Raw genomic sequence first — 11,203 nt, 5'->3', positions numbered from 1 at the left:
TTTAAAAGTTTAGGCACATAACTCAAGTATATAACATTGAATGGGTCATGCATTTAAAGTTGTTTACAAAGATAATGGTATGATTAAACCATCTGATGTTTAGAGTGAAGAATGTGTCTGCTAGTGCTTTAATGTGGCATTTTAATCAACCATTTTTATTACCGTGTTGATTTCTGCAACCGTGCTTATTCACACTGCCAATTAATTTCTGCTTTAGGTATTTTATTATATATATAAAAACAGACATAATAAACTAGTTTCTCTTCATTAGGGTAGTCCAGTATTGTCTATTAGTTTGTGAAAATACCTCATGTAAGTATGATAAATACTGAAATATTAAAGGAGATTTATATTACTTCAATATTATCTAAAAATATAAAAAACAGCAACTTTTACTATTGCTGTTTTTCTATATGAATGTATTAATCTACACTTAAGACATGTCAGGAGTATTTTATAAAAGAATCAAGCTAAACCTGTTTTGACAAGTGTACACAGCTAGGACAATTATTGATTTAGTTTTGCACTTCACACTTTCTCCTCGTAACAGTGGCTGCCATCTGGCCCGTGAATACGGTCATTATAAATTAATTGGTCAAGAATTACAAGCAGCGGAACAAAAGAGGACATTAGCAACATGAACTTCACCAAGACGTTAATTCCAACAACAGTTATGAAGCTTTATTTACGATGATGACTAATTACGATAGTGCATGGAAATAAATAGTGGATGCCACACAGTAATGAGACAGGTGGTGTATTAGTGCAGAGTTCTGCTGTGGCTGTCTCCTCTCCAGTGTGCAGAGCGTTTCAGGCAGACAGGTAGACACTTTTTTTAAAGGAGACACCCACCAGGGCCAACCATGATAATGCCGGCTGTCCAAGATATGCCAGCACCGTTTAAAGAGTGTGAGCTGCGACTGTGCTTCTATTCAGATGAGCCTTGATTAAACTGCTGATGGACGGTTGAGGTAATTATTCTGCCTGAGTTATGATGATTAGGCATTGTGGTTCAACACTCACACTTATATTTTGTTGAGTTGTTTTGATGCCTCCTGCCAGCTGGGTAGTGGTGCACCAGACAGCCTATTCTCACTTGTGACTAACTATGGTCAATCAAAAGATCTTTTAAAACTTTAAAAGAGATCGCTTCCTGTTTTCAAACTTTTTCCCTCTCTGGGCCAACACAAAGACCTCCACACTTTTCTCATTGCTCATACTCATTTAAGGGAAAATGTCCTTCCACAAACAAAAATATTTGTTCGACTTGCCTCTGTGCTTTTTATTTACTCAACTTTTTGGAGCAAGCAATAACAAATCCCAAAGCAAAGACCCCAAAACATTTCAACAGAGCTTTGGTTGGGGATTAAAAATAATTGAAAACTATTTTAACCTCTTAAAGGCTTGGCTTGGTTTGACACAGACTGCATACTGTAACAATGTACAAACTCCTCGGTTAATATAGATGCAGGCTGTAAGGCAGTGTGTTTGACATCCAGTACATGCAGCCTCCTGCTGTGGCCTCCAGGCGTCAGTTCCTGCAATCTGTCAGAAGCAATATTCGATGTATTATAACATAGTTTTAACTTTGACTCAAAATCCTCCCCATGAGTCACTGTCCCTGAGCTGGAAACAAGTACAACCTCACCTTTTAAGCATATTCTATATTTGCACATTCAGGTCAGGTGTGTACCTTTTACCCTGACTCACAGCTATGTAAGACAAATTGCAGCAGCAGACTTTTTTTGTCACAGCAATTTGACTATTAAGCGAGCCTCATGCAAGTTCAGATATACAGTGGCCACGTACTATTTTGCATATTTTAGAGCATTCTGGTGATTTATAGCACAGAAGCAATTAAAGCACAGGATGTCTCAAGGGCCCCCACCTGTCTTGTACCCAAACAACCCTTTGATCTCTGGTAAGTGGCTGCATTCATATTGTCAGACTTTATATGAATAGAATTCAATTATTTCAGAATTCATGCAGCATCACCAAAAGTCTAGAGAGTTGGGGAGCAGCAGCCATCACTGCAGGATCTTGGAGAAGTTTAGGATCTTTCTGGATGTGTGTCGTAACACTGCCCCCTTATGGTCATAACAGAAGTATTTTTCAGTGCATCTGGAGCATGGGAGAGGTTGTGTTTTTGACCCTCAACAGTCAGGGGTCAGTATTTTCTTGTCTTACACCTGCAGAAACCTTTGAAAAAACAGAGCTGCAGAACAGAATAGACCGTATTTCTTTTTTTCGCCCATGCCATCTGCCTTAGTGTTAGTCATCTGAATCACATGCAGAGATGCAGCTTGTACACTGTGGTGCTTTTTATTCCAGCTTCATCATCCATGTAAATGTGTTTTTTATATTCTACAAGCTGAGAAGAAGAGAAGGGCATCATACCTTGGTTTCCCATCTGCTGCGAGCAAATATTCAATCCAACATATGGTGGTGGTAGTAGAGCAAAATCACATGAATTAAAGTGTGCAGATTAATCAAACCTTTAAATACAACTAGGTTAACAATATGATATTATTGCTTCCTCCTCAAGCAAGCAAAATAAATCTATTCGCTGTTTAAATGCATCTCACCTGAGACACAAATGTTCAGTTCTTGGCAAGTTTTTCCTCACTGTGACACCAAATCACTCAAAAATTAAACAGATAAACGATGTTATGGCTCCCTCATGTCCACTCAATATTTTTATCGGCACTTTAATGAAATAGAAGCACTACTAGCCTTATGCAGCTGTTTATGATTGCTTTTTCTGACTTCAAATGCTTGTGTCAACAGGGAATATTTAGCAACAAAAAAAGTAGGGCCTTATGATTCAAAAAGGAGACGATAACTGCACAAATTACCAGACTTCATTATTTATTCTAACAGCACAGCGTCGATAAGAAATAGTGTGCCCTTATCAGCATTACATAGTCTGAATAAACATTTCAGTTTTATATCCGCTGCCTCTTTTGAATAATTAATCGTCACTCTCTAATCCACCGATTGGGTATAAGTGCTTTAACGCGAGGACATTACTGGAACAGTATGTTTATTTTATTCTAGCAGATGCATTCTTAGAGGTTGAGCCAAGAAAGCAAACCTTCTGAAATCCAGCGCACCTTCACATTCTTGTATGTGCTTTGGCACGAGGACTGTGTGATGATTGCACACATTCTGTGACAACAAAGAACAGGAGAGGCGGTGCAGGAGAGAGTATAAAGACGGGGAAAGAGTCTTGACAGCCTTGAATCAAGATGCTCTAAATGCTCCTCATGTCGTTGTTGATGTTGACTGTCGACACGTAGCAGTATGTCTCCGCCTGTCTCCGTCTGGGTTTCATCGTCGTAGAGTTGCTGCATGCTACGTACAATCAAACAGGCCTTTTATGTCAGGACAGAATACAAGTTAATTAACCTGGAATCCAAGCCAAAATATATGAAGAAAGAAAGATGATTTCCATTTTTGACAGGATACATTAAAGGAAAAACTATATTACCACTTGGATGATAACATTGTTCACTACCCAATATTGCTAGAAATTCTAAAACAGTTAGACTTATGTACAGCTTTTGGCTAAAGGTCAAAAGCCATGCTAAGCTTTGGGCTAACTGCTCATATCATTTTGCTAACATGATCTAAATGGCAATGCTAACATGGTGATGTTTAGCAGTTATAATGCTGTTATAATGCTAATACCCAGTTGACCATCGTTTTGGTGTTAGCATGCTAATATTAGCTAATTCACAAGTCAAGCTGAGTCTAATATTAAATAATTTGTGTATTTGGCCATAATCCAAAGTATAAAACAAATGTAACTTTTGAATTGATGGTGCCACCATGTACAACTCAAGCTAAACACCAATGTACCTAAAGTCATTACCAACAGTAACAGTTTACAACAAACGTAGGCAACTTAGCAAGTGTTTGGCTCGCAGTTTCCATGTGCAATGAGATTTTTACTGACATTTCTGATGCTCTATGTTCCATCCCAAATAAAAAAGGACATAATCTGGCGCTTTTGGTTTATTCAAAATCACTTGGTTTATTGTTTCCTCCGATATTAGTAGTTAACTTTGCGTGTTAAAGATATTAGAATCGATTACCGAAACAGTGGAAATAACCCAAATTGAAACAAGCCAGAAATACCCATTAAGCTAATAAGGTTGCTTGATCACGCAGCTAGAGCACTTTCTAAGATTAGCAGCAGTTTCTTGTACTAGCTCTGGTTTGGTTCTGGCTCATGGGATGCCAATATGTTCAGTCAATCAATCGGCAAGTCAGTCAGCTACACATCAATCCAGTCCAGTGAAGAGTCACACAGTAATTGAACCAGAGCCAGTCAAGCACTTGGCCAGTTACCGTGAGAAAAGTCCAGCCAAAAGGGCAGGCGATGTCCAACTCCTGATGATTTCCAGATGAGAGCCCAGACGGCAGACCTGAGACGAAAACATACTCAGAATAGAAAAAGAGAGAGTGAGAGGGGATGGGAGTAGGGAGGGAGGTGGCAACAAATGAATGCACTGAATGAAGGAATGATCCTGCATATGAAAGTCCAGTGAAATGTTGAAACTCAACTCAAGTGTGTGAGGATCAACATGACGCAGCGGTGGGCTCTACTCATCATTCTTAACCTGGCCATGTACCTGGCAGCCTCTCAGCATCACAGGAAAAGTAGGTGTATCTTTTATCTCCCTATCACTACGATTGTGATTTGCTTCCTCATTTCAAATAGTATTAGCTTTTGGAAACAAACATGTTTGACAGTTCAATCTTGTTTTGCTTTTGTGTTTGTGTTTCTGTGAAATAATGTGTTTTTCTTCCGGAGATATTGGGAACATTGTGACATGCAAGACATCAACACTTGATTTTCCAATGAAAAGTGATGGCCTGTTGTTACTGGATCCACTCACTTAGGAAATTCCTTTCTCCAAACTCGCACACTATAAAATCCTTGGTCCTCCTTCCTTGCATGATGCTGAAAAACAGCTTCAGAACAGACAGGATTTGAGTGATAGTTTAACTAAAATAGTTTTTAAAGACCTTTCTGCCCTCTGCCAGGAAGCAAATTATTGCAAGAAAAGTTGGGGAATTGTTGTTTTTATTCATGACAATGTAATATTTGTTTGGCCACCTGAGGGGAGCAGAGAAAGCTGCAAACACAACATTGACATATCACCTTTATGAAGCAAACATTTGCCTTTTACACATCCATACACATTAGAATTAATTTCATCCATTAGATTACACAGAAGGTATATTGACTAGCCGTTACTTATATATTTTGGTATATTAAAACTCAGTCAAAACAACATTTATATCTTTCATAAACAAAAATCCTATTCATTTGAAACTTTTAATTGTGAAATAGAAAGATTGTCACCTTTATCTTGACTTTTTTCACTGAGTAGAACTTAATCAACTATGTAACATTTTGTAATACAGACTAATACATCCCAGTGTGTCTAATCATCACCAGTCTTCCAACTATTTTAATATCCGAAGTTTCAGATCCTATCTCGTCTTTCCTTGCACAACTTGACTTGCTTAGCTTGTAAAAGAAGTGTCTCACCGTGGGAATATTTATGGGGAAGTCTCTGTTTACACTGTAAATGTTAGAGTTTGCTAGAAAAATGCAGTTTGTTTGGATTTTAATATGATTTGGAGGTGAATTTAAATACTAAGCAGAAGATGGGCCATTGCGGCAAAGACTTTCATTCCCTCCCGTGTCCTTTTCACCCCTGTTACCGTAAGCCAGAGGGATCCAGACATCCATATTGTTTTTGTTTGCCTCTCTCTCTCTCTCATCAAGACATCCCTCCAGCCAGGAATACCATTTAGCCCTGCTAATTAATGGATCTTTGTTGTTCCCTCATCTCCTTGCAAGCAGGTTAACGGGAGATTACAAGTTCCCTGCCTGTGCATAATGACATTGGGGGAAGCCTGCCCGTCCAAATGCAGATTGTTTGGAGCTCTGCAGGAGGGAGGGGAGGCATGAGGGAAGAACAGACTCAGAATGAGCAACAGGAAAAGCAAAGATGTAGTAAGAAGAGACATCTTTATTTGAAAAATCATTTTTTCCCCTGCAGTGACACGTTAAAAACTGAATATTAAATACTAACAAATCTTTTAACTGGCTTAATATTTACAGTAACTGGAATGAACTGATTTCGATAACTAGTTTTTTTTTTTATTGCTGGTGCCGGTCTAATTGCTTGAATCTGTCTTGCCGTGATAATCAGCTTTGCCCTCTCCTTCTCATCACCTGACCTAGACCCTTAGGTACTTGTTCACAGTTTCCAGTGTATATATGTACCCTTTCCCTCAGTTCCTTGCAAGATTGTCTGACTGGTCTCTGTGATGCAACTTTCTCCTGTTTGCCCGCCTCCCTTAATGCTTTTATCCTTTGCCTTTTTGGATCTCTAGCCTGACTGCTTTGCCCTTTTTTCTGCCTCTCTGCCTGTTTCTGAACACTGTTTTTGACCATTGACACAGAAAGCTTTGCTTTTAGCTGCCTGTTGCTATTGTGTGTACATTTGAGTCATGTACCTGCTCTCCTACTAGCTCCTACAAATGAACAACATCGCATTTTCTTTTTAACTTCCTTGCATGAATGTTGTGGTCTGTTTCTGCGTCTGCATCAGTGCTGCTCCAACCATGTGAGCTTTAACAAGCAATAAAATGTTATTGCTAACTGATGTTTCCCGCTGCTGGAATCATAAATTCTCTCTGCACACCTAAGTACTTTTTCAAACAACAAACAATGACAGCGAGTAGTAGACAACTTTTATATAAAGCACAGATTATTGATTTCTAATTCAAACCACCATTGGCTCTGCTTCCCAGGTGTAATGTCCCTGCAGCTACGCAATCTTTTATCAACATAACCCTTGTTGTAATGAGCACACTTTCTCTTTGTGCTGTTTTGTTTACCTTGACAATGCCTCACTGCAGCTAAAGTGTCTCTTCAGTATCTATTATGACTGCACAGGCATTCCTTCTGCGCTGCTGATCGTGCATTTGGGAGTCACTTACTCAATGAGGAGTGGTAATTTTCACCTGCTAGTTGCAATGTTTTCATAGCTTCATGTCAGTGTTGGATCTATAAAAAAAATCCTTAGTGCCGTTTGGGGTGTTAGAACAATTTATGGAGGGTTTTATCTTCTACAATTACACTCCAAAAGTTTTTGAAGGCTGATTGTGAATATCCATTGTTGAGAAGTTCCTGAAACGTATGTAGAGTTTACAGCAAAGCTTTTGTCGCACAATAAATAGTTTTAGATCAGAGTTCGATGCTAAGAACGATACCACTCTACATATCTCTACAGTACAAATAAAGCTAGAGCCATAGCTTAGCTTAGCTTAGCATTTCGTTTTGAAGCAATAAGTGAAACACATTGCTTTTATGAGCATCAATAAAAGTTCCTTGATTATATTATATAATATTATATTATATATTGAACAAGGGAAAACACTTTGTATGACTCTGTCCATAAGTAACAAAAGAGAAAATTGTAATTCTTTCAGTCTTATTGTTATTGTGAGGATTACAAGCAGTACACCTGGCATAAAAAAAGTCCTTAGGAGTTCCTTAGATATGGCAACATATTAGTTTTACCTTTTTACTGTACTGATGAGTTATCTTTGGAGTTGATGGATGTGTTACTTTGTCCAGCATTCAGGCTAGCTGTCCCCCAGTTTCCACTCTTCTATGCTAAGCTAAGCTATCTCTAGCTAGATTTTAACCATTGAGTGGTGTTAAGTTAGGTTAGTCTTGCAATAAGGAATACAGAAGTATCTCCCAAAATGACCAACTATTCAATTTTAGTTAAAGGATTTACAGATTAGTTTCAGATGATGGAGAAAAAAGTTTGGACTTTGAACTCTTGACATAAGTATTTCTATAATCACAACAATGGCCTTTTTTGGTTGGGGCAAGTTTGAGAGGGTGAACGGTTAAGATAATATGCTGACAATAACACCATGTAAGTGGGTTTTATTATTCCAACAATGTAACATAAAGCTGCATATTTTCTTTTACATTCTGAATGATGGCTTGGTTGTGAAAGCAAAGCCGGAGCTGAGACTGGCAGTCACCCAGGCAGAAAGCAGGTACATGGGGAGATGAGCCAGTGCATGCTGCTTTGGCTGGCCTCACAGATGCTATGAAGCCTAACTGTATCTGGACGAGGAGGCTGCGGGCAGCGGGGCCGATCGTTACTCCAGAATTGGCGAGAGAGCACACCGTGGATTCCGCTGTAGGACATGAGGTGTATTGTATCAGAATTCAGATGGAGCCCAGCGTTCATGCTGTATACCTCATTAAGATCTGTGTGTGTGATCTGTGTGGTGGCTTACACGCTGAGCCAATAACTGGATGGCAGCAGCATATGCGAGCAGTGGAAAAAGAGTGAGATGTCAAAAGAGGTTTAAATTACTTCGTTTTGCTGTGAATCCCCTTTTAGCTCTAGTCACCTTTACTTTTCACTTCACTCTGCTGAAGCAGTGTCATCCAATCGCTCTTGGACTCTCACACAATGGATGGCATTGTATTATGAACATATTTTAAGAGTCAGGGCAGCAATAGTAGTCGTATAAACAGTATGAAAGGGGAAAATGTGGATCCTTGTGTGACCTCTGCTTTTATATTCAAGACTTGACTTGAACTCCCAAAGACTTTTCATTACTAGTGGGAATATCTGCACAACATCACACTGAGTGGTTAAGCAGAAATGAGACTGTGATTATGGTGGTGAGAGATCAGGCTAGTTCATAAATCCTTTCTTGGACACAGATACAGTAGCCTTTCTGATTTCATTAGGAATTAGCTTTCTGAGTAGCCAAATGCTAAAAAATAAACTCACTTTAGGGGTTTTCCTTCCAAAAATAACTGTGCCCCACAAATGCATAAACATTGTGTCACTGTTGTGTTTTTCACCTTGTTCAGCTGCACTCAATTGACCTAGAAGCTAATGTGGCTGTTTACCCATTTCAAGCCTTTGTGTTAAGCTATAAGCTAACTGCCTGTTGGTTGTAGCTTAATTGAAAAAATGTGAAACATAGGAAATAAATTAAACAAAATACTTGAGTAAATGTACTTATTTACTTCCTACCTATTGATCAAACGTGTCATAGCATGTGGAATTGGCAATTGTTATCACATTCAGTCAAATATAGATTTGTTATCATAAAGATGTGGCAACTGTTCCACTAGCTGAGAGATAGGTCTTTCTTTCCCGCCCTATCTGGACACCACCAATAACGCGGTCCCTGATCTGCGACACTTCTGAACTGACACTCTGAAATCTGACCAATTGAGGTCAGCTACACCTGCCCCTCTGTGAGCGGGGGTATCTCACCTCTGGGTGCACCGACCACTGCCACTTGTAAATATAGGAGCATCTGTGGCTCTGGTGAAAGACCTATTACCCTCTGCCCAGCTGGAGCCAGATTCCTTCCCACCTGCATAATATTTGAGCAGTAACGTATCTGTGTTTTCTCAACCTCTGGCCCACCCACAAGCATGACACATCGGATAATACGCTGCCTAATTTTGTGAAAACAGGAGAGATCCTCTAATCTAATTTCCTGTACTTCTGGGTCCTAGCTCTGTATCCATCTGCATATAGGATAAAGCGCGGGACGTATTCGCTCATCAACCCCACGTTCCTGCGATCGGCAGAGGATGTGGACCTGCTTTTTGAGGTCAGTTCAGACCCTTTGTGTTTAGAGGTGCTGAAATGGTTAATGACTCGGCTTTAATACTGGAGCCACTTTAATTATACTGGGAATTTGCAAAAGATCTGTCCCAGTCCAACATTTGTAGTCAATCTTCCTTTGCTAAAAATGGCTGTTCTGCTAATCATGTGGAGAGAACTGTGTGTACCCAAAGTTTTCCTGACATTGATGAAAGGAATGTTTTTTAAGTTGAATGCTGTCGTCAGTTCTAATCACAAAAAGGACAATAAAAATGTACTTGTAGATAGACTTCTTCTTTCATTGGTGGACCTTTGGCCCGCAGATCCTGCTGGCTGGAATGCAGATCCGAGATGGAGAACACCACATGCTGATCCCAGATGAGGAGCTGGCCTCCCTGAGGAGCGTGGAGAAGCTGGAGGTCATCTGTGAGGACGTCCTGCCCAAGTCGCTCTCAGACATCCGCCGCCTGACAGTGGAGCTGGGCCGGCGCCGCCAGCCTCTGAGCTGGCAGGACTTCGAGAGGACGGTGCTGACGCTGGTGTACACCACCCAGACGCTGGCTGGAGCCAGCAGCCAGCAGCAGAAGGAGGCGTGGACAGACGCAGCGGTGCAGCTGTTCAGAGCCCTGCAAAAAGACCTCAAAGACCTTGAGGGAGGATCACAAGATGTATTATTTTAAGATGTTTTTATGGGCATTCACTTGCTTATGGTCACTGATTTATTGTATGTGTTACACTGCAGTTCCTGTCTGAAGCTTTTTCCAAGAAGTTATCGATCCAGTATACTAATTGTTATAGAATACAAGAAATCAACCAAAAGATAACTCCTATCCACCCATTAAAATACTAGTTATTGAAAACACTAGTGGGTGGAACTTAAAGGTCTCCTATTATGCTATTTTTAGGCATATATTATGGGTCTCAGATATATACAAATATATTAAAAACATGTCTATGATGTGTTTTGCTCAAAATACCAAACAGATCATGCATTTTAGACATCCCTCATATCCCTCTATTTCAGCCCTGTTAGAGAAGCGCTGATTCTGTGACTGTAACTTTAAATTTGAATTTGGCTGATGCTAGCCCCGCCCCTGTTTGAGCACGGCAAGGCAAGCAGTGAGGTCTCCTCTCTGCCGGCAGAATGTCAGCTAATTTCTGCCGTGATTAAATGCCATATTATGTTCCAAACCACTTCAAGGATTATTTCTGAAACAGTATGGAGCTCAAATGCTTTTTCTCTTGCGGGTTTACCACAAGGTGAGTTCCTTTTTTTATTTCCTGCTTTTTTACACATATTCTTTCCAGTACAGGTTAGCTCTGAGTGTTAGTGATGCTTGCTAATGTAAACAAAGATCATATTACTTCCAAAACACGTTGTGCATTGTTTCTGATAGTGACATTTCTGATAGGGCCGTTGGTGTAAAGCCAGCCCAAATGTTCAATATCACGTCATATCGGACGCAAATCTGGATCAGCTCCATTGTACCCCTGTTTTTAGAGATTTGTGTACG

At 39.9% G+C, this 11,203-nt stretch overlaps 1 protein-coding gene across 1 annotated transcript; it reads left to right on the top strand.

The window, feature by feature from the left end:
• The first annotated feature begins 4,499 nt into the window (after positions 1-4,499).
• Positions 4,500-10,875, top strand: LOC117485083 (protein FAM180A). Its single transcript, XM_034133688.1, has 3 exons — positions 4,500-4,665; positions 9,599-9,696; positions 10,013-10,875. The coding sequence occupies exons 1-3, from the start codon at positions 4,590-4,592 to the stop codon at positions 10,367-10,369; spliced, it is 531 nt and encodes a 176-aa protein (XP_033989579.1). The 5' UTR covers positions 4,500-4,589; the 3' UTR covers positions 10,370-10,875.
• The last annotated feature ends 328 nt before the right edge of the window (positions 10,876-11,203 follow it).

The sequence above is a fragment of the Trematomus bernacchii genome, unplaced genomic scaffold, assembly GCF_902827165.1.
Source record: "Trematomus bernacchii unplaced genomic scaffold, fTreBer1.1, whole genome shotgun sequence".
Lineage (NCBI taxonomy): Eukaryota > Metazoa > Chordata > Actinopteri > Perciformes > Nototheniidae > Trematomus > Trematomus bernacchii.
The sequence above is the reverse complement of the archived record's forward strand: the minus strand, read 5'-3'. Positions and strand labels throughout refer to the sequence as shown.